This window comes from Hippopotamus amphibius, chromosome 11, assembly GCF_030028045.1.
Source record: "Hippopotamus amphibius kiboko isolate mHipAmp2 chromosome 11, mHipAmp2.hap2, whole genome shotgun sequence".
In the NCBI taxonomy this organism is placed as follows: domain Eukaryota; kingdom Metazoa; phylum Chordata; class Mammalia; order Artiodactyla; family Hippopotamidae; genus Hippopotamus; species Hippopotamus amphibius.
Window position 1 is genome coordinate 321499 of NC_080196.1, and position 24574 is coordinate 346072.

General features: G+C 49.0%; 1 protein-coding gene across 8 annotated transcripts in view; it reads right to left on the reverse strand.

Annotated features, from left to right (window-relative positions):
* Positions 1-24574, reverse strand: part of EXOC2 (exocyst complex component 2) — a 146089-nt gene that overhangs the window by 21046 nt on the left and 100469 nt on the right. For 4 of the 8 annotated variants that reach the window (XR_009048053.1, XM_057699582.1, XM_057699583.1 and 1 more), the window contains exon 22: positions 15882-16023. Coding sequence is in view for 4 of the 8 variants with exons in the window: in XM_057699582.1 (XP_057555565.1) it covers positions 15882-16023 (142 nt within the window). In the remaining 4 variants the exon portion in view is untranslated. Of the gene's footprint in view, positions 1-4784; positions 9962-10513; positions 10755-15881; positions 16024-23666; positions 23854-24574 lie in introns of those variants that run through there. The other 4 variants (XR_009048051.1, XR_009048052.1, XM_057699581.1 and 1 more) reach the window with 4 other exon arrangements.

Sequence of the window (24574 nt, forward strand, 5' to 3'; positions counted from 1 at the left end):
TATTCAATTATAGTGTGAAGACACATTATCGAAATTACTGCCTATTAAAAAAAGGCAACCAGAAACAGTATCAATACTGTCAGGCTGATTAAAAAGGCCTGAACGTTCTGCAACAAAATCAGCTTTTGCTGGAACAGAGAACAGGCTTTAGGTCCAAGTCTTTATGTTTTAGTTCGCTCTTTCTTAAATTAATGACCTTTTCTAAATCGATACATGTCTTTTGACATGTAGGGGATTTTAAAATGAATACCTGGGGGGGAAAGGACACTCTTCATATGTGGTATAAGAACAAATAACCCAGCCTCTACACTGTTCTATTTTCTGTCTCAGAATCCTTTTTTTTTTTTTTTTTTTGCTTTAATTAATACATCTCCTAGCTTTTAAATATGAACAGGAAAACTTTTTCCTGTGAAAACAGAAAATATTACTTGCAGTGAAAATAACAGTAAAATCATTTCATGGCTTATTTTTTCCATTTGTAAGAACTGATTTATATTCATAAGAGTTTAGCCTTCACAAAACTTCAGAGACAAACAGCTTTGAAGATCCCAACATGGGCAAGAGAATCACAACCTCTCCCATGTCTAAGTCAGTCTGATGTGTGAAACAGTCTGAGTTATACTAACCGAAAATATTACAGAACACTTCATACAGGTAGCATGAAGCATCAGTTTCAACACTCAAAACGGATACACTGAATTTTTGACTTAAAGGTATAAAAATTTAACATTAACATACATCAAATTCATTGTTTCAACTTCTTTTGGCAGAAAAAGTTGTTTGCATTAGAAGGCAACGTCAATGAGAAAAGTGAAAGTGACAAGAAAGTAGCACTCACTCTATGTATGCAAATGTGTTTGTTTCACACTGTGAGGCGTCACAGCTGCACGTCACACTTCACGAAGGTCTGCTGTAGCTTCAGATTTCACCATCTCTAGGAGTATCATTTTGCCCCCAACACGAGGGACTTCAACAGAATCACACTAACAAAAGCGTATGAGAGAAGCCGGGCTGAGGAACACGGCTCCGGAGCCCGCCAGCTCGGTTCAGGAGGGCGGCCCCCCGCCGCCGAGCCCGCGGCCGAGGGCGCACACGCGTGGCCGCGGCCGGTGGCTCCGCCCCGAGCAGCTCTGCCCGCCACGCCGCGGCGCCCGCGACTCGGCACAGGGTCCCACCCGCCGCGAGGGACGCGAAATCCCACAGGATACGTTCCCGCCATTAAACCAAAGGAAAGGCCCCGGAAGCAACAACCGCGGAGCTGTGGCCACACGGAGGGCGGGAAAAAGATGAGAGCCGAGACGTCACTTGGAGTTTCGTCTTCGTTCGTACACGAAGCGGTCTTTGAAGTCCGCGTCCGGAGAAGCCTGACCGCGAGCAGCGAAGCCCGGGCCTGGCCGGCACCAGAGGCGCAGCGGGCGGGGGCCCGGGAGAGGGCGCCCCGGCGTCCTGTGTCCCGCTGGGACGCCTGCAAAGCCGCGCGGCCGCTCGGACTCGGGACCAGAACCTTCACCCGGACTCGTGAGCTCCCAGGCGTCTTCCCTCGGGAAGGGGTCGCTGACCGGTTCTCAGGGGCTGCCCCACCCTGGGTGCCGACGCTTGCGTGGATCGCTCTGCCGCGTGCGCTGCTCCGGGCCTGGCAACAGGGCCGTGCAGATGCTGTGCTCTTCCCAGGACCCTCCTCATTCCTGACCGTAAACCTCACGCGTCGGCCACGCTTCCAGACGATCCCGCCTCAGCCACAGCTGGACCGGGGAAAGGCGAGCCGGACACGCCCTGGGCTCCCACGGGCCTCTGCCCATCTCTGCAGCCAGGGAGCCCACGAGGCCTCTGCCCATCTCTGCAGCCAGGGAGCCCACGGGCTGCACGCGGGAGAGAGGAAGACGAGCCTCGGACAGAGGAAGCTGAAAAGTGCTTTTTAATCCAACTACCTACAAATGGCAGGATACGCAAAGTTACACAGTATTGTTACCCCTCGGGTCTGACCTGTTTCCTCACCCGACACACCTCTGCGATCAGAAGACACAATTAGACTTGGGAGACAGAACTGGGCTGAGGGCATAATTCTCCTGCTCTGAATAAGCCATGACATCTCTTATTCTTCAAATGTAAAAAATCTGCCACATGGGGAAGGTAATGTCTTGGCCTGACGGGATCGTGAGAGGATAAAGGGACAGGGTGGTCACTCAGGCGTCTCCGCTCTTGGAGCCTGCCCTTCATCCAGGGCAGGGGGACCGAGAACCACGCTGGCACGCAGGCCCTGGCCTCCGCAGCCACGTCTGCCCTCCGTGGGCAGTGCAGGAACACCCTCTCCCAGAGAGGAAGAGGGACGCTGATGAACAGGAACCGTCTACGACAACTGATTTCTTTTAAGATTTACATTTAACCGTACAAAAAGCATTTCTGAATTGACACCAGTGACTTAAAGGTCTGAGTCTGCGTTCACTGCGTCGGAGACCCGGCCTTCGCGGCTTTCAGAGCTGAGGAAGCACAAAGCAGCGGCCCAAAGGTGAGCGTTCGCAAGAGGTGTCCAGTGGCCGCACCTGCTGATCACGACCCACGCTCCGCTGCCGAGGGTTTATGTCTGCAAACAGGAATCTTCTCCTCTTTTCAAATCCAGCAGAGCTCACACACAGGGAAGCACGTAAATCTTGTGTGTAACGTGATACTTTCTGCATTCTGCACACACGTGTGACCAGCATCCCGACGGAGACGTGGCACGCGTCCTCCCCGCGCCGCCTGACCCCCACCGCCCCGGGCGGGCCTGCTCTCACACGGGCAGAGGCGTGAACTCACACAGGAGCTCGCGGTTTGCGTCTCCCCGCAACCTATGGGCGGGTTTCGTGTGGGAGGGGCTTCCCTGCCACACAGACCTTGACCGGACGAGCACTCACACATGTGCCTGCCCCGCTGCCGGTGGGCACGGGGGTGCGTTGCCTCCAGCTTCTGGCTGCTTCAGTCAAAGCTGCCACGGAGACTGCTGTCTTCAGGTGCGTGAACACTCACTCCTGACGTCCTGGGATGGAGCTGGGGCACTGCCAACGTGCACGGTCACCTCGGAGGGCTAGGCCAGTCTTCTCACGGGGAGCGGAGAGCAGGACCCTGTGTCCCATCAAACACCCCACCACCGTCCGGCAGGGCAGGTGCCGTCCTGCTGGGCGTGGGCCCACATGCCCAAAAGCAGCACGTGCTCCAGTTTAAAGACTTAAAAAAAAAAAAAAAAAGATTTCCACACCTATCTTCCTAGCATAAGATAGAAAAGCCACAGCACAAAGGAAAACAAGAGAGAAAAATCCAAGCATAGACACCGATTTTTCTTTTCATTCACACAATCCAACCGTACAGCACAGGAACACTCATTCCTTTCCTTCCTGTCACATCTCAAGTCCCTGAAGGTGGCTTTGTGATTTCATAAAACCCATTATCGCTCCCCTCAATAACACAAACCCACTCAGAGTGACACGCGCTCCGTGCCTAATTCTGAGGTCCTTGTTACCCTAATCACAGGCTGTCACACCATTTGCAGTCAGAAATGACAGCAGTCGCAAAATGAAAAATGCGTTTTCAAATATATCACGTTCATGCATCTACTTTGGTTGTCACTCATTTTGATTATTAGTATGAGATATTAATGGAAAACTGAAGTAAACTGATCCAAAAGAAAACTCACATCTGAGCACACTTCCTGCGCAACACGAAGACTTTACTCACATTACCTTCAGTCTGCTTCCAACCTGAGCTTTGGGCTTGCACCGCCCCACGGCCGGCCTGCTCACACGGGGCGGACACGGGGAGTCTGCCAGGTCACGCAGCTCACGGATACACTGAGGCACAGACAAGTCCCAGTTTTGTTGAGCAAGTGTCCTCGGCTTCAGGGGAGGGAAGCAAGTCTCTGAGCCCCTCCAGGCCCGTGGGTCTCCTTCCTACTGTGGACGCCCAGGAAGCATCTGAGACGTTGTTGTTTTAAAAACACCGGAATGTGGAGAACCAACAGCCGTGAGAACGGCTCCCTGTTGAGCTGCACCTGATGGCGTCAGGGATTGGCTTCTGCTGCTTATTGTCAAGGGAAGATGGTTACGAAAGTTTTCACCTGGTGTTGCGAGAGAGACACAGCAGAGAAGGCATTTCCGGCCCAGGTCTGACAGGTTAGAGGAGGTGAAATGTCCAAAGACCGCTCTACGGTTTAGATTTCTCACAAAACCCGAAAGGTGTGCATCCTCTACTGGAACGCGCGAACTTGGCAGTTTCTGGGTGGGGGCGCGTTCAGGCTGTGACGCTCCCCAGGCGCACAGGACCCCCTGCCAGGCTGCGAGGGTCAGTCTGGCAGAGGAGGGGGTGGCCCTGGGAGAGAAGGACGGGCCGGCAAAGCCAAGCGAGGGTGAAGAGGTGTCCCTGAGGCGTCTGTCTGCAGGGGATGTTACAGAAGCCGCTGGGTAGACCTGTGCGTGTGAGAACCTCGTGGACGGGAGGGCAGCAGAGGCTCAGTTGCTCTTCTCACCCAGGTCCAGTTTCCTGCTGTAAAGGCTTATCGACACTTTGAATGAAACTCTAAACATACTGGTGTTTCTAGCGTAGCCTTCCAGAAACAAAGTTATAACTGTTCCAGTACACAGAGGACAGCATGAAACACACACTCTTCAGCTCTTCCTAGAAGTGAGCGACGAGGGACCCTCACTTACTGCCACACCATCCCATGCCCAGAAACACAAAGGAAAATGAAGAAATTAAACAAAAAGCTCAGGAAGGTATGTTAGGGAACACGGGCATTGGAAGTGAATAAGAACATATGAAGTTCTTATTTTAACATCTTTCTATCCTTTCCACGCCAAGTCTTCTAACCCCTTGTCTACCCCTGGCTGTTTTGTAATCTCTCTTGCTCCCTTTGAAATCATCAAAATAGCTGTACTATAGTTGGAGCTAAGGCTGTCCAGAGAGGCAGAATTATAGCCAATTAGCCTCTGGTGTGCTGACAAGGCTTAGTCCTGTGGGAGAGGCAACAACTACGTAATGTCATTAATAATGATTCCCAATAAAAAAAGGAGACCACATACACACCCACACACACACACCCACACACACACACACACACACGCATGTAGTCTTCAGGTATCTGCACTGACTACAAAGTAGCTTCTTGGGTTTCTTTTAAACAACTGTATGTCCTCAGTTTCACTACTGTGACTTCAATCCCTTAGATTCTGTTAACCACTGACTAACATCTCAAAGCACTTTTTTGTTACGAAGTCGAAATACAACGTTTGGAATCACCTGAACCTCAGCTTTCTATTGTGATACATGTTTTAAATAACTGGGAAAATGAACACTTGCCACTGTTTTCAGGTTAAAGCAACAATTTGAAGTTGTCTGCTCACTAAGCCAGCAACGCACCTCACCCACCCAAACACTGAGACGACTGCAGCTCCACTGGACCCGCAGCCAACGCCAAGTGCATAGGCGCTAACCCTCATCGGTGTATCTTCTTCAGCAGAACCAGGAGAATATGACCTGAGGCTCTGGTTCTGAGGAGGAATCAGGGTGGAGGTAACGAAGCTACGACATCCAAGCTAAACTCACGAAAGTGACAGCCCAACGCCTGGCCGGCGGGGCTGTCACTGTCCCTATCGTGGTGCCCGTGTACTTGCTGGCTGGGCTGTGGCCAAGCGGAGGGGCTGACGCAGCTGTCAGCTCCGTGTGCCGGGGCACCAGGCCTCCACCAGCTCTCAGGTCCTGCCCTGAGTCTCAGACCAGAACGAAAGCAGGCCCTCCAGCGCCCTTTAAAACTCCTCACACAGAACTGTCTGAAGACAAATACTTGTAAGTTTAGAGTCAGCATTAACCTCAAAGGTAGCCAAGGTCACAGGAGATAATAAAATGGCTGCATGAAGAAAGGAACACCAAAGCGTACGTAGGAAGCATGTACGCGTATCCACTATCTTGCTGTGTCCCACCGCACACACAGCTGTGAAGTGCGTAAATGAGTTTTAGGTCATAATCAGACAAACAAAATCAGGTGAAGTAAGCACAAAAATCCCTAACACTGTCCACAGGACCTTAGAAACAGACGTTCCACAGACTTGTAATCCCAGAGCATCCATGCAGCTTTCCTAGCGCCTCACTGGCCAGAGGGGACACAGCCAGTCACGAGCTGATGGGCAGGAACGTGATGTCAGGGCGCAGGCCAGTGGGTGAGACGGGACGCGACGCCACCGCTGAGATATGAGAACCACCAGGTAACGTGCTTGTCCAATCACGCGACGGACTTTTGGGTGCAATTTAACGAGAGTGAGGGGGGCACCTAGGAAGGACAGAGACACAGTGTGGAGAGAGTAAAAGTTAAGAGACAGGAAGCTTCTCCACCTTTCCTATCACTTTATTCCTGTCCGATGGGAGGAGAAGGCACACACTGGGCACGACAGCCGGATGACAGAAAGCAGGGAGGGCCTGGGCCACGGGGAGAGACTCCCAGCCAGAGAGGGAAGAGCCTGCCTGTTGAAACAACAGCCACGACAACAGATTGAAACTCCTTAAATATGCTCAAGCCATGAGTTAATAAAGATAATTAAAAAATTAAACCAACACCTTGTTCATCACCTTTAAAAAAACATGAAGGAACCAACTCATTCTGAAAACTGTAAATGAGGAGAAAATCAAATATTTATCCTGCCTTTCCTGTATGAACTGTACTTCAGAGCAACCGAACAGTAACACTGATGAAGTTTTTATTTTTCAATTTTGTGCTCCAGCTCCAACCGTTAGTTTGCAATCTCTGAGGAAACAGGAGATCACGGCCAACAACTACCAAGTGGTGCTAAAACCATGAGATGCAAAGTTTATGACAGAGTTTTACAGGGTGGAGCAAGCTGGGACCACTGGAATCCTATTTCCAATCCTAACATCACAAACAAGGAGGCAATCAAATACGGTGGACCTGCTGGTGGCAGAAAACAAATGAAAACAAAACCCAACCGGAAACGGGTGAAGCTGCGCTACTGATCACACGTCCAAGGGAACCCGAGGGACGGAGGACACGACAAATGACACCACGAGGAGGCAACGTAAAAAACCCAGCACGTGAGAACGCCCGCAGAACTACCCGACTCAACAGGTAAGCTGGAGAGGGGGCCCCAGGAGGAAAAAAAACTTCAGACACAGCAAGTAAAAGCAACACACAGACCTTGGCAGAATCCCCATCTCCACAAACTATCCAGAAAAAGCTTTTACGAGAACTCTGGACACTGACTGGATACTTGATAAAATTCACAAATTACGTTAATGAGGTTATGCTTTCAAAGAAATCAGTCCTCATCTGACCCGTGTGTGGGGGAAACGGCCCTCCGTCTGGAGGCGGGCAGAGGGCTGGCCCTGCTGGAGCTGCCTCTGGGTCAGGAGCTGCTCTTCCCTGTTCTGCTGCGATAAACGTCCAGGAACGTCCAAAATAATGGCCTTTGCAAAGAACAGCACAGTGGTCTACCCTGGTGCCAAACAGCTATCGGTTTAAGACATAATAAAACAAATGCTTTGACAGATAAGGCGTGCAACGAAGAAAGTATGTAGGCCACAGGTCATCTCAAGGTTAATACATTTCACATTGAATACCATCAGAGCCAATACTTAGCTTTACTGAAAAACGCTTGGCAGACAAACTGTAACCAAACGTCCAAAGCACTGTATAAACGGTTTTACAGCACTGACACTGATGCATGAAACTGCTTACAGAAAAAGAGAAAAAGGCTGGGAAAGAAGTGAAGTGAAGTAATGAAAGTGTGATTTAAAAAAGATGACTGACCAGGACCCTCCTTCCTTTGAAAAACGTAAAATTGCTTTTCTCTTATAAACAAATGAAATACACATTTATTAAAATCTACCTGACAGTATTTTTTAAATGAAATTAAAAACAGTCCAAGGAATTGATAAAACTCTTCTTTCTGAGTTCAGTACCGAGAAAGACTACTGACTCAGACGTCTCTCTTCACGTGTGGAGTTTACGCGACTGGCATCCGTTTTGATCAAAAGCAGAAGCAACAAGGTTCCAAACCGCCCTGTGACCAGGGCGCAGGAACCCTGTGGAGCGGCCCTGAGAGGACGGCACTGCACTCCACGTGCGAGAAGAGGACAGACGTTGAAATGTCCACCAACAGCACCAAGGATGTGAGGCTGCTACAGGCGCCCTCAGAATTCTGCAAAGCTCGGTCTTCAGAGTAATTCTGGAAAGGCGAGATGACATTCAGAGACCGTTGGTGTCACATCTATTTGATAATACAGTATTCTCATGCTTTCTTTCATTTTAGAATTTTTTTATTTATTTATTGGCTGCACTGGGTCTTTGCTGCCGCACGTGGGCTTTCTCTAGTTGCGGCGAGTGGGGGCTACTCTTGGTTGCGGTGCGCGGGCTTCTCAGTGCGGTGGCTTCTCTTGCTGCGGAGCAAAGGCTCTAGGCGCGGGGGCTTCAGCAGTCGTGGCGGCTTCAGCAGTCATGGCTCGCGGGCTCTAGAGCACAGGCTCAGCAGTTGTGGCGCACGGGCTTAGCTGCTCCACGGCACGCGGGGTCTTCCCGGCCCAGGGCTGGAACCCATGTCCCCTGCACTGGCAGGCGGATTCTTAACCCCGGCGCCACCGGGGACGCCCCATATTCTCATGATTTCTAAACGGGTGGTTCACATGTGAGTTTTAGTAACTGTTTCCTTATTCAATCAACCAAAGTTCTCTCCTTTAACATTAACTGGATTGAAAGAGAATTCAGTCTGACATTCTGTTGAAAATATCTATTAGTGCAGAAACTAAACTGTAAATTAGTATTTTACTTGCTTGAGTAATTTACGCCAAGGTGTTTCTCATTAACCAACCAACTGACGGACTAAGTCTGTTAGGGAAGGTTTTCTGTGCGCTGGGCACCGCCGAGGGCTGTGGCCACAGTGGTGGGGGGGGGGGGGGGGCGCGTGGAAGGAGACCTGGAGACGGGGGGGCGGGGCTGTAGGAGCAGGAGGGAGGGCGGGCCTCAGGGCTGGGTCCACCCTCCAGACCAGAGGCTGGCTGTGGGCTGTGGAGGGAAAGACGCTTGGGGTCCCTTTCTAGCTCTGCACACTGCCTCGGTCACTGACCCTTGAGCTGCTGGCCACGGTATTTTATTTGCAATAGGATTTAATATGTAGATTCTGAAATAATTCTGCTCCTTTGTTTGTTAACGGGACAAAAGATTTTTATCTGCTGAAATGAGCCGGCAGAGCCAGAGCCCGCGACCTCCTGCTGGATGCTCAGGTCTGGTGTTTTAAAGGAGCTGAGTGGGGCCACCCGGGGGAGGACAGCCCCCGTCCACCTTCGGCGGGCTCGGCAGTGCCTGGGGGTGTGCCCCCTTCTCCCTCGTGCCCCGCCCCGACCGTGGGAGGCGGCGAGCAGGCAGAGGAGCTGCTTTGCGGAGACGGCTGGGCTGGGGGCCCCGGGCTCTCCTTCGGACCCTCCGGCACGGCTTCCTCACCTGCTGACTCGCGTGTCTCAGCCTTCCGTCGGTTGGAAATTTGGACAGAGAGGAAGACTGTTATTCACTGATTCCCCAGGCCCCAAGATTCAGATGATGCTTTCTTTCCTTCCTTCCGCGCAGGCTGAGGTGGTGATGGGGTGAGAGCCTCCGCTCCGCTCCCCCGACCTTGGACTCATCTACCAGGAGGACCCGGAAAGCAGGATGGCAGCAGCCCGGGGACAGCACTTAGTGACTCCCCAAGAAGTGTCAGGAGAAGATTTCCCTACGGGTGGTTACAGCTTAACAACGCACGCAACCAGTGTTTAGACGGAGACGCTGATGTGCTGAGGTGAACGGCAGGCAGCCTGGCCAGCTCCGAGCTCCTCGTGCAGACCTCCGTGCCGCTCGCTCCCGAAACACACGAAGGCGTGTTCAGAGAGCAGAGCTGGGGGAAAACAGCCAATCAAGATAGTCTTCACAGGGCAGTGGAAAGATGCTTTCCTTAGGCAACTGCAAAGCAACGATGATAATTTAAAGAAAGTAACAGATGATGAGACGGTCAATGCACAACAGAAGTTGTTCTTCACATTCTCCCCTCCCCCAGTGATGCACTGGATTTCAACGTTGAAGGATAAAAAGAACACCTCAAGAGCTCCAAGAGGACAGTTTTAAAAAACAAACGGATATAACATCATAAGAGAATCACAGATCTATTTAGCTTTTCTTCCTGCCACCTAAAGCTGCGATCCTTTTCCCCAGCACACCGGCCCTCACACCACCACCAGCCACCCCACCGCACGCAGAGAAGCACGCACCCGGGTACACACGCAAAGGTGAGGCTGGCTCCGGGAGACGCTCGAGAGGACGCTGCTGCCAGGGCTGGTTCCTTGCGCCCACCCTGCCCCTCGCGTGTCACTGGGAGCAGGACACACGGCTGCACTCCACCTCCTCCGGGGAGAATCACCGCCTCCCCTCGCACGCGGCAGCATCCCCGCGTCCCACCACCCTCTAACCCTGGAATCAGCAGCGAGGGAAGGGCAGGCTGCCTCGGACGCAGCGGACCTGATGGCGCTGGCGGGACGTGTGAACGGAAAGCAAGCGTCTTCTCCAGCTGTCCACGCGAGGACTCTCTCACAGACGTCGGGCAGGCCCAGCGCCCTCCAAGAACTGGACCTGGCCCGCTGCTGAGCTGCAGCGGTCCTGCTCCGGGTTCCGTGCGCCCCCTGCAGGCCCCGCCCGGCGCCCCGCTCGCGCACATCGTCGGTGACATACACGCCTTCCCTCCTCCTCACGACTGCAATGACTACAATTAACAAAAGAGCATTTTGTGCTAAAAATCAGTTAAGTACTTTACCTATATAAAGATTCTTAAATTCGTTTATTACCTTTAGGAATATATGCAAACTTAAATGCTGACAGAACACCAATATTTAAGTGAAAATTTAAAGAAAGATTACTTTTCTTATTTAATACGTTTTAAAGATGTGAACATCCATGTGTGTTTGTAAACGGAGACTAAGACCATTTTCAATGTAGCTAAAACCCAGTAACTGCAGATGAGAACAATGGAGCAGGCAGTTCAGTGACTCAGAACGAACCAGGATAACCCCTCCCGACACACACACAAGTGAAGAGGCGACAATTTAAACACCCAACTGTCAGGTGAAAAAAGCACAGCTACGGCGTTAACGAATCTCTCTTCTTGAATCGTGAAATTAATCAACTGGATTCTTAAAAAAAATTACCACAAACAGTATCAGAAACGAAGTTTATTGCTAACTATAGCAGTAAATAGTCGGTAACCTATATGATTTGCAAAATTCAGCTTTGGATGAGATTTTAGAGATGAAAATTCTAAAGATAATACTAAACTTGCTAACTGAAATTATTTTGGAAGACTAAAGTCAACGTGTTTTGGCTGTTCACCTTACACGAGGTCTCAAAACTTCAGTCAGCTTTAAAGAAACTAAAAATCACTATATGACTGTGCGAGACTGAGGTTCAGTTGGGGATCACGCAGTCAAAGTGACACCAAGAACAGAACTAAGTACAGTTTATAAAAGTGAAACCAACACCAACAATTTCTAAGAGGCTTTGAAATCAGAGAAATGGCAAATGAATGGCTGACAGAGCAGTGGCGAGTGCGTCTGCTCAGGAAGGAAGTTTATCTGGAAGAAAGAGCCACAGGCCTCGCGGCCACGTGGCCGGCAGAACCCCACTTCTGTATAAACGTCGCCCAGACAATCAGGACATCCTCTTGCACCCATCATCCCTCACCCCGAGGGCTGGGGAGACGTGAGCTGGCAGAGAAAGGACGCCAGGTCCCTTACAGGCAGGACCTGGACACTCCGCGTCAGCTGCCCACCTGGAGGGTGCGGCCAAGGCCCTAAGACCCCGGCACTGCCCTTGCCGCACCCTCGTCCTGACAAGGACTCAGCAAGACGCACCCCAGCTGTCCCTGAAGAGCACGTGGCGTTCTGCACAGACGCTGTGAGAGCTGCTCACGTGTAGGGATCCCTGCTGGGCAGGCTCCAGTTCGAATGCAGTTACTCAAGACTCAGGGCTTGCACGGGAGACAAATGCTAAATGCTTGCTTCGGTTAAACACATATGCACATGCACTGTGTACTATTTATTAAAAGTGAACATCACACGATTTACTTTTCTATCGGGAAAACAACTGAGAAAAATCACTGCAAAACCATAGAGCAAATACGCGGAAGACAAACTGAAGTGTGACCTGCACGTTTACTGAGGCTGTGAACTGGGAACTCCCACCCTCACCTCGCAGCCCAGGAGCCGGCGGCCCAGTGCCTGGGCGGGGAGGGGCAGGGAAGCCCCCGGAGACGGCCTGGCAGGGCCGGGAGCAGGACAGGCAGGGCTGAGCCGGAGGACGGGGTGGCCTGAGGGGTTCGAGCAGGGGAGTGACGGACGGGCTTGGCACACAGGCGAGCGGCCGGGGACGGGAAGACGGGTGCGGGGCTTGGGCGACACGGGGGCATCCTGCCAGGAAACCGAGGGTGGCGGGGGCAGAACCAGGGTGCGGAGAAGAGCGGGAGCGCTGGCTGGCCCCAGTGCTGGGGAGGGCGGAGGGCACTCGTCTACGAGGGGAGGGGGGCCTGAAGCTCAGCCCAGAGGTCGGGCTGCGGACGTGGACGCTGGAGGCGCCAGTCGCCCGCGAGCAGATGAAGCCGCCCAGAGTCTGAGGAAAGACCCGCAAGCCCAGGGGGAGCCAACGTCCCGGGGACGCCGGGGTGCGAGGAGACTGAGGGCCGCCCTCCAGCACAGGGACCAGAGGGGGCTGCAGGGGCCGTCCCTCCCAGGGAGAGGGAGCAGCGGGGGCGCGGTGCGCACGGAGCCAGACGGCGCGCACACCCACGGGCCCAGCCCCGGCACAGACGTGGAGCTGCGCGGGTGCCGGAGCCGCTGGGAGGCACGAGAGGACACGGGGCGAGTGCGGTCTCTGAGGAGCCACCCGGGTGACTCTCCTAAGCTGGGCTGCGGAGAGGAGAGTGATGAGGCTTGAGTGCAGCTGGGGCACCAGAGCCCAGGGTTCACGCCCGACCTCCCAGCCACCCTTCCCCGACCCTCAGGAGGTGCTGAGTAACTGGTCTTAAGACAGCTGAAATTCAGAAGACTGTCATAAGGATGAAGTGATAATTATGTGCAAGGCACAGGCATTACAGACACACAAATGACAAACGTATCGCAAGGAGTTAAAAAATTTAGGGTGTGCACGTGTACGCATGTGTGTGTGAGAGGGTACCTATGTGTGCATGTGTGCAAGGCCTCCTGTAGGACAAGACTTCTGCGCCTGTGAACTGGGGACGGGCTAACTGCCTGCACGAGAGTCTGGTGCAGCAGGGCCCACGTGGAGTAACTCACACACGTCACAGGGGAGGGCCCACGGAGAGGCAAGAGCCGTCAGCGGAAGCCGCCCCTCGGCCCCCAACGGGGAAACAGCAGCCGGGCTTGTCTGCAGAGCCTGGGGCCCAGCCCAGACCACAGCTGACCACTGGGCACTGTTCCCTTGAGGAGAAAGTGGAGACATCTGATTGAAAAACATTCTGCGACCTGCCCCTTGGAATTCTGAACCTTTCAGTCACTGCTCTGTAAAAAACATAAATGATGTGAAGTCTGAGAATGTGAAAGGAATCTCCTCACATCTTTGTTTAAAAACTCCCCAAAACAGGGAAACAAAAAACAGAAACAAAAAACACACCCATTAGGTTCGTGTACTGAAGCGTTATAAGCGAGAGTAAAAGGGCCTGGAAGCAACCCTCCTGACCTGGGAGGACTTCGGGGAAAGCACCTGTGTGGGCGCGGGCCCGCCGGGCCGGGAGCGAGGCCGGGGCAGCCAGGACACGGGCACGGCTCCGTGGGAGCTGCAAGGGGTCCCCGCTGTTACGGAACAAACCCTCCCAAGCAGGCACCAAGCACCACATGGGAGTCTGGACAAGGGAGACACAGAGCCTGGGAGGCAAGAGCCTCTGTCTGTCTGTGAATTTGCGAATCTGTGGTAAACTATCGTGGTGGCATGTCTCACCTGAACCGATAAGGATCTTGTTGTCACTCCTAATCCAATATTCACCTATTTCTCTGCAGGAATCTCTACTGAGGCTGTGACATAACATGTGGTATATGCACTATATTACCTTCCTAAAGTCCCAAAATATGGAAATTCCCAAAGTCATCTAGCCCAAGAGTTTTGAAAAGGACTGTAGATCACAAGTTCCAGAGGCTGTCAACAGATGACCGTCAGTGAGGCCCTGAAAGTCATGTCTGTTCACGTGAAGTCAGGAGCCCGGCTTACACAGAAGGTGAGTCTCAACACCCACCCTGGACAACTGACTGCTACCCACGACCTCAGGAATTTGGCGTTAAGATGCTCAAACAATGTAAAGGCCGGTGCTGGGAACACATGTACAGCACTCGCCCTTGTAGACAATTATCCTACACATCAGATACGCGTAACTCCCAGAGGTTAGATCTAAAACGCCACGCCTGCTCTCCGTGGGCCACGCCACCTCTGCAGGGTGGATGGCTGGTGTCCGGATATTGAAGCAGAGGCCTGAGGACAACAGGACTCACGGGGGAGGATTTCTGTCTAAGTAAAGGGAAGGCCCTGGGGAAGGACATGGAAAGTCTGGGCTACCACAGGCCCAGTGCACTGCAGGCGGCTGGAGAGGCCGCGGGTAGGGGCGCGAGAGTCAGCACGGACCACTCTGCAGATTTTACGGTAAGTTAACAGGAAGACACTGCAAAAATTTTAAGCAAGTTACTGATAGGATCAGACTTAAACTGTGAAAGAATATATTTGGATGTGAACTATAATCCAGTTTGGACACAGAAGAGGATGTGAACACAGGTAATGGCCTCAGGGGAAAAGCTCAATGACAGTCAGCTGCAGGCAGAAGACTCCTATGTCTACAATGGCGGTGACGGCAGGAATTAAACACCTGCAGTCATGTAAACTATTACTAATTGAAGGATTCTGGCATGACTGTATCGTCACCCCTAATATGGACAGTAACAATAAAAAGCAAAGGTGTTTAAAGAGTAAACAGTGTTACCACCATCTGATAGAAGCATCACACAACAAAAACGACAGGTGATTGCAACCGTTAGTTGAAAGAATGAAGGCACCTCAACCTGGCAGCAGGTCACTGGCACAGCCACACACACCCCAAAGAACCCACGTCTAACATGAGCAGAACCACTTCCACGTCAGGCTACACCAACACAACGATGTCTGTGGACAGCTTGGCTTTCTGTATTCTACAGTACTTCACACAAAGAAACAACTATTTGATCAATCAAAAAATGTATTTCATTCAGCAAGCAACAGTTATTTCTAAAATATATATATGAGGTGATTTAAGTGACTTTCATTTGATGTCACAGTGGTAACACTAGAGCTGTCAGCCATCCTTCTGCAGGCGGATTTTCTTTGCTAAATTATTACAATACTCTCACGCCCATACGTTCTCCTTGTATCTTTCACCTTTTTGGCATCAATAACTGGGTCTTCCACAGAAGTGACCAAATGTCTTAAGTAAATTTTTTGATGAAGGTTGCAAGGTCATTGCATAAAACTGTCACTCACAGTCTATTATTTCTATGCAGTAAAGAAATATCACAGGAAGCAAGTGTGCACTACTGAGATGATCACACATTGTGATGTGTAATTAATTATTCTCTGGAATTTAAGAATATCTTTAACCATTTTAAGTACTAATAATCAAAAGTCTACCATACCCCAAAGTATCAAAAAATGGGTCTAAGCTAATAAAAAGTTAACATCAATCCCTCAGTAAATATGAAAAAAATAAGAATGAAAAGAAAAGCATCTGAGGCACGTGCTGAGGAAAGCAAACCCGTATTCACCCTCCAGATGCATCTGGAGGCTTCAGTAACCTCACACCACCCACCTGTCGGAGGCAGGCAGTCCTTCCAGTCAAAGTAGCCTGCATAAATCCCAGGTTCCAAGGAGCCAACGATGGGGTCTGCCTTCAATTCAATGTAGTTTTCAAAGAGTCTTTGGTCCAACTCTTTCAAGGAGGCCATGCTAACCTATAAACACAAATAAGATTAAGTATGAGCTATCTACTTGAGGATGAAGAAAGAGGAAAACACTGTAAATAAACACGTCAGCAGATTTTAACAGTGCTTATTCAATTTTCCTACAAAGGCATGCTTTTTATTTTACTTTCAGTAATAAAGACCACTCTAGTGCAGCTGTGTAACAAGATAAGAATTAGTGCCCTATACAGACCAGGGGCCGTCTTCACAAGAAGGTCAGCCCACATGAACTGGTTCCTGCTGGGGGGCGGGGGTCAGTGTCAGCCTTGCAGGTCCGTGCCTGGTCTCACCAGCACCCAGGGGCCGAGCCCTCAACACGGGAGGAGTGCGAACCTGGGGAGTGCAGGGTCGGGCCGGCACGAGACTGTACTAGAGGTCGTAGACCATGCAATACAGCAAGAAAAGATATCGGGGAAAAAAGAACACAACTGTCTTTTCAACACATACTGTAAAGCAATCATAATACATGTGTAATTACAGTAATAATGAACACAATGCAATACTCAGTAAGAGACAGATCACCTCCCACAAGATAACAGTGAAAACGACAAAGCCTCTGGGAAAAAGAAATCTAGGACATTGGAGCAGGTCAAGATTTTGACAGGATATGAAAGACACTAAACATTTTTAGAAGGTCATAAATTGAATCTCATCAAAATTTATAATTTCTACTCAAAGATACCATTAAATATACATATAAAAAAAAGCAAGCCATGGACTGGGAGAATAAAAAATATATATCTTACAAAGACATACACAGATTTCGAACATCACTAATAGAAAGGTAAACAATCCCATTAACAAATGAGCAAGTGAACTGAACAGGCGCTTTGAAACACCTAAATGCATAAGAAAGATGCCTAACACCACTTTTTATCAGAGAGCATCAATGAAAACCAGGAGATGGGCTAAAAGAAAACATAATGTGACGTGGGGGTGAGCAGGTGGGGCACCTGGATACTCACACAGCTGGCTGAGTGTGACGGAGACCCCCACTTGGGAAAACTACTCAGAGTTTCTATCAGCTTATTCCATGACCAGCAATTCTACTTCTAGGTACATATGCAGGATAAGAGAGTACAAATGTCCACAAAAAGACTTTTACAGCAGTGCCCACAGCACCTTCATTCATAAAAGACCTAAAACTGGAAACAAACCAAAGCCCATTACCAAGAATGAGTAAGCAAAATACGTTACCCAAACGCCGCAATAAAAGAAATGAACCAACAACAGACACACAATTTGGCTGAATCTCAGAAATGATTAGGTCTGAGCAAAAGCAGCCAGACACAGAAGACTACAAACTATGGTTCCACAAAGTTCAAGAACAGGTGAAGGTACCCTGTGCTGACACAAGTGAGAACAGTGCTGAGAGGGTTGCCCACGGCCTTTTGATCTGGGTGGTGGGTGCTGTGAAGAAGTCATCAATCTATATACCCTTAGGGCCTGTATGTTTTACTATATATGCGGTATTCCTCAACTGAAAAAAAAGGTTGGAAATAAATGTATGCACGGATAGGTACCAGGCAAATGAAACAATGAGAATCAACAGGACTCACCTCGTAAATTATTCTATGAGGACTCGAAATGATAAGTTATGAGCCTCGTGTAGCACACTTAAAGTACATAATAAATGCCAGCAGCTGTGATTATCGTCGTTCACATGCCCTGTTCACACCACCTGAGGAGCACAGATGTCAGCGGCGTTCTCCTGACCACTATCTGAAATGCAAGGACAGGGTCCCTCCATCATGAACGTACCACCTGAGAGTGATGGATGAAAGTTATGTGAAAAGAACTGTCCACGGTCCACTAGAGCAGAGAGATAAGAAAACACCCAAAAGACTATGCTCACAGAATGTGGCTGATGAGGAAGCAGAGAGCGAGCGCTAACGGGCTGCAAAGCTTCTCAGGGGAGGGGGGCCGGGGGCGAGTGTCTTCCAGGCCAGCCGTCTCTAATGGAAAAGGGGCAAAGGTGCTCATTCGATAGCCACACAATCAGAAACAGGTGTGAGGTGTGCAGGCCCACTGACGCATGGATGTTTTTCAGGAGTAGATGCTACAGCACCTACCGCGAGAGCCGGCAGACGGGGAGTGTGGGTGCAGAAGTGGACCCTGAACTAAACGACTGGGCGGAGGCTCGGCACCCTGAACCCCAGCACACAGTTCAAGGTCAGCTGTGGTCCAACAACAGGTAACAACGTGCAGAAACACAGAGTACACTGGGAGGCAGCGTTCTAGAGGCTTGTGATGATCTACCATCTTTCTCTTTGGCAGCAACGTGTAAGTCAAGGTGTCCTGATGTCACATGTGGTCACGGGGTGCACATCCAGGAACAAAACACCTGCTCAGCCAGTGCCCTGCTTCCCCGGTGTCTACACAGGGGTCTGCAGCTTGCTCAAAATAGTTAAACGTTAAATCATTTCACTGTTGTGATTTAATGTTTCCAACTTAAATTTTCCAGTTTACTATTTTAAAAACTTTGCAGTAAGAATACTTAAAAAAGAAAAAAAAGTTTCTGAGAAAGAAAAAAAAAAAAAAAAAACAGAGAAAAAGCCCTGTTATTTTCATTTCAAACATGACAGAAAGAGTACATTTAACTGAGCCGACTCTATAGAAAGAAACTCATTAAACTATAATCAGAATCTCTATGCAAGTGAATCTGGATTACTAGGTTCAGTCAAAGTAATATATTTTTAATTCTTTACAAACAGATGGCTGGACAGACAGTGAACTGATATTCCTTCTTGTTACTGAACCATAACTTGTCAAATGTGGACAAAATAAATGCTAAGTAAATAGTTAATTTAAAAAACTAAACCCTAATCCCCTAGTAGAGGTGGCGCTATCAAAATAAAAAAGCAAGCTGTGATAAAATAGGACACCCTGTCTCCCTGACACAGAAGGACCAACTAGGACCGGCTGGCGGGAGCTCTTTTTCCTCACTTCCTTCACCTTCTGCCGTGGTTCTAACCTGTGACTGTTTAAAGATCTACAGATTCCCCAAATTGTTTGTTTTCTGTGAATTTTTTTTGTAATCAAGTTAACCAGCTCACATCCCATTAATTAGGCTTCACCTGACTGCCAAAATCTCCCTCTCCACTTACTTGGGTACAGCCTGCAGCTGACTTGGCCACCTACACAGGACCGTCTGAGGGCCACCGTCTCCTACACTGGGGCAGTGTTTCAAGTTGCACTAGTCCTGAGTAAGTTAGTTGTTCTCCCTGACTTAGTAATAAAAACCAAAAAGAGTTTCTGGAAAAACAACTTTAATAAAATGTCAATAGACAGCAAATTTCAGCAAGATTAGACATAACACACGCGGCAGTGGGTAAGAGGAGAGAGCTGAAGAAATACTCCTCGTCATTACAGAGAATTTAAAGATGAGGGAAAAAACATGAAAGAAAAAGGCAAGAGGCATGGAGAATATAAAGACTGATACAGATCCAAGAGGAATTCTTAAAGTGAGAAAAGAGTGAACAGGGAAGAATATTTGAAGAGTTAATGGCTGAGAATTTTCCAGGATTGATTAAAAGCATCAATCAGAGTCAGGGGAAAAAGGCAAAAAAAAAAAAAAAAAAAAAAAAAATCACACCAAGAGACACATCACAGTCGAGCTACAGGACGGTAGACATGAAGAAAATATCTAAAAAGTAGCCAAAGAGAGACTGTACAACATTTTTCTCAGTAACTGACATTAAACACACACATACACAAAAGGGACAAGAGAGAAGATGGAACAACTCACACACCTGGTCTAACAGACACACATGGAACGTGGTATTCAAAACTGAGGGACACTCTTTGCAAGCAAGATAGAATATTTAGGAAAACTCACCATGTATCATCTGCAAAGCAAGTTTCAACAAAGTTAAAAACGTGATACTCTGACATCAGAACACTCAAGTTAGAAATCTCTAACAAAGAAAAAACTAACTCCCAATATGGAAACTAACTGCTCCTCAATTTGAAAATTTAAAATCACACTTCTACATACTGGTGTGTCAAAGGAAAACGCACAATTAAAATTGGAAAACACAAACTGAACCACTAAAGCACCATGTTTTAGCACGTGGGACACAGCTAGAGAGAGGGAAAGTCACAGCTTTAAATGTTCATATTACAAAGGGAAAGGGTTGGAACCAGGGGGCTATGCAAACAAAACAATTAAGCTCAGCACCCCATCACTGGATCGAAAACAAGGATGTGAAGAGAGATCCGTGAAGACCGAGGCTGGTTCTTGAAAAGACTCTGGCAGAGCTGATCAAGGATGAAGCCTGGAAAGACCGAGGAAGCAGCGCTCAGTACAAAAGGGTCACAGCTGCAGATGCCGCTGAGATTACAGGAGTGCAGAACTACTATAAATCTACTTTATGCCACACATTTGAAAATTTAGGCAAAATGGACAAAGTCCAAGAAAAATACAGATGCCCAACACTAACAAGAAGAAACAGAAAGCCTGAATGGTTCTTTAACCGTTAAAGAAAATGAACCAGTCATTAAAAATTGTCTCACAGAGAAAATATAGGCCTAGAAAGTTTTACCAGAGTTCTTCCAAATATTCAAAGAACAAATACTATAATTCCAACTCTTATATAAACTCTTTCAGGAGAAGAAAAAAGGAGACACTCTAATTTATGTTACAAATTAGCATAACCGACACGCAGCATCACGGATATACTTCAAAAACAGTATTGAGTAGAAAGAGGAGACAGAGAAAAACGCATGCTGTATCATCCCATTTACGCCATTTAAAACTCAAAAGCAGGTGACAGTAAACACCGTATTAATTAGGAGTCAGGAAACGCAGACGTGACCCCTGGGGAGGGAGGTGATACAAACGTGCACCGAGGGTCCCGGCCACGACACGCGTGTCTCCAGCCGCTCACGTCTGCACAAGCGCTGTTCCTCGGGAGGGTATTCACATAGAAATACTGGAAAATAATTTACACTCCAGAAAAGAAGTAAGCCGAGGTGAAACTCCTCTCAACGTGAGGGGGCGAATGCGATTCCAGCGTGTGGAGGCAGCCTCCCAGAGAGGGGGCCCGACCAGCCTGCGCTTTGGGAGCCGAGGCGGCGCCGGCGCGGGAGGCTTCCTGGGGGCGGGACGCCTGGAGCCGAGACAGGCCAAGAGGGGCGATCGGGGGTCGTGAAGCTGCGGCTGGGGAGCAGGCCCCCCGGCGGAGTCCACACAGCTCAGGCCAGCGCCCCGGCAGAACCCGGCGCGCGGACACCGGGCGGATGCTCGCTGAACGGATGAGTGTGCAAAGCCGTCCGCGGGGCTGAGCAAAGACGGGGGCGCCGGGGTGGGAAGGAGGGACGGCAGGGTCAGACCTGCGTCCGCCCCCGGGGACGACGAGCCGCAGAGCGAAGGGGCTGAGAGGGGGCGGGCGCCGGTGACCGCGGCTGAGCCTGGGCGGGAGGAGCCAGCCAGAGCGCTGGGCGCGCGGCGGAGGACGCACGGCGGCTGGCCTGGGAGACGGAGGCAAGGGCACCCCCCGGGCCCGGCTGGCCGACAGACGCGACTCCCGGAAAGAGGGGCTGGCGTGGAGGAGGAGGGCGACGGGAGACCAGCCCGAGGACAGAGATGGGAAGGGGGTGCGGTGGAAGTTGACTCCAGTGGCTCAAGGTTTCAGCTTCGGACCCCACATCCTGCCCACGTGGTGAACGCACAGTTTTCCTCACTTATGTCCTGCATGTCCCCGACTTTCTAAACAGACTCTGAGCTTCTCTCTCATCTCTGAAACATCTTCTATGTGAAGTCAGAGCAGCACTATGTACAAGGGCCAAGACTTGAAAGCACCCGAACGTCCATCGACAGACGAATGAAAAAAGAGGATGTGGTCTCTATATACAATGGAGCACTGCTCAGCCATAAAAAGAACGCAGAACGCAATGCTGCCGTTTGCGGCAATGGACGGACTTGAAGGGCATCATGCTTAGTGAAGTAAGTCAGACAGAGAGAGACAAATGCTGTATGACATCACTTATATGTGGAATCCAAAACAATACAACACACTAGTGAATGCAACGAAAAAGAAACACTCACAGATACAGAGAACAAACCGGTGGTTACCAGTGGGGAGGGGGAGGGGCACAGCAGGGTGGGGAGGGGGAGGCACGAGCTCCCGGGTGCAAGATGGGCTCCAGGACGTGCGGTACAACACAGGCAACAGAGCCAATGCTTTGTAATAACTGTAAATGGAGTGTAACCTTTAAAAATTGTACTAAAAAACAAAGTAAATTTTTAACAAGAATAAATAAAAACAGCAAAAAAAGAATTATATACAATTAAGCTAAAACCAACTGAATGTGTAAAATAGGATACCTAAGGTTCAAGTGACTCAAAAACCTTTAAAACGGGTTGCTATAAAGGACTTTCCCTGGACATGTTTTAAAAAACCTCTCCTTTCTCCACCTCCACGTTGGAATATCTGAAAGAGATTTAGGGGCTGCAAATAAAACCTCGATCCAGAATTTAACGCCAGACGTTAACGGCCGTTGTGACTACATTCCTGAGGTGGTCAAAACTCTGCAATTATCCAAACTCTAAATTAGATAATTCCCTTTAAAAGACAGGTTAAAATAGCATTTTACATATGTAAAAAAAATTCCTTGGAGTTATGTAATTACAGCTACCGCAATAAAGTTATAAGCTAAAGTTTATTAACCATATAGTTCTGGTTTTCCCTTCTCAAAGAATTAAGGACTTGCGGTAAATCTGCTTTGCAAACTTAAAATGCAAAACTCTGTCCTTCCTTAAACCTCTCAGTGCCTTTAAAAGGAACTCTTCTAGAATGTAAACAGTCAATGAGCATATGAAAAAGTGTCACCTATCAAATTAAAAGCTATAATCAGCAATGATGGCTAAATGTGGTGAGACCAGCTTCCGAAAAGCAACCTAGCAAACTCTACCAGGAGTCTCTGGAGTGGTAATCCTACTTCTTAGGAATCTATGGAGAGGCAGCAAGAAATGTGACCAAAGACCATCTTCCTCTCTCAGTAACAACAACAAAAATAACCTTAAGGTTCCCAGCAGGAAAAAAAAGATAATAAAAATTTTAAAATGTTGCATCCACACTAACAAATATTATAAAGCCATAAAACTCATATTTACAAAAACTGTTACTAAAAATGGAAACGCGTGGGCACAACAGATCAACAGAAAGAGATACATTCAATGTAAACGGAATTCAGAAAAATGTTTCATATTTTTTATAACATATATAGATACGGGCATATAGTATATATAAGACACTAATTGTATTCACTAAAATAAGACTGTCTTTGGTGTATTACAGATCATTTTTAAAATTTTTTTAGATTTTCAGTATCTCTCCTTTTAAAAAATGATGACTAGGTATTACTTTCATAATAAGGAGACAAATGCATGACTGCAAAGACATTTCCAAACTTGAGAAAAACACAAAGGCGCTGGCGTGCACGTGGACACGCACCCTGCACTCTGGGTTGGCGCCTGCTGCACGGATTCCAAACAGCACAGCCACTGAAGGCCTACAGCGGGGCCTGTTTTAAAGGAAGCATCTTGTAGGGAAAGATGCATTTGATACTCTGATCCGATACATTTCATGTTTATTACTTAATGTTGTTTTATAAAGTCCAAAGTGATATACATTAATCAACCAGCTTCATGTCCGATGCGTTTGGTGAAGTTTCACGGAAACAATTTTGTTCGTCATTTCAACGTACGGACAACGCTGGGTCAGAAAGCACTCTGGGTTTAGCACGAGAAACTTAATTTTGAGGCCTGCTTTGCTCTGCTGCCTGTAGGTCAAGGCATTAACCTCTCTGAGCATCTTTCTGTATGAAAAAAAAACGGAGTTAATAATACTTTCCTTAATCACAGAACTACTTTCATCGAGTAAAACTGTATATATATAATCATCCTAGCTGGAAAAGATGAGCGATCAATAAATTTTAACGAACTCCTAACAAGCATGATTATTCATGTCTGTTCCTACGCAAAAACTAACCCTACTCTCGAAGATGAAGAATGAGATAAAGGGACTGAAAAGCTGGCCATTTCCGCGCCTCTCCTGGCGCAGCTCCTGGTGGAATAAGGAAGCAGAAGGAACTGTGTCTGGAGAAGCTTGGCAACATGCCTGCCGGGAGCTGGAGGGAGACCTGAGCGAGGCGGGGCCTGTCTGGGAGAAGGACACCAGGCAGAAGCCCCTCCAAGAGCAGAGCGGAGCAGAGAAGGGAAGGGAGGGGATGACCCGTGTGCCCTGGGACTGCTCCGGGGTCCGGGCCCCCAGAGCCACTTCCTGTCTGAGAAGGGAGCCACGGAAGCCAGCGGCAGGCGGCAGCGTTTCACCTTAAAGCAGAAAGCATATTTTACTTGGTGGGCATCATGAAATGAGCGCGTTCACTCAGAGAAAACAGAATCCCCACAGGCAGCACAAATCCAGTTTACTGTCTATTTCTTTAATACTCAACTGAATGATTTCAAAAGATTCGACTCCAAATTCTGAGTGACAAAAATAGCCCACCCCCAGATCCTCCATACCACCTCGGTCTTAGA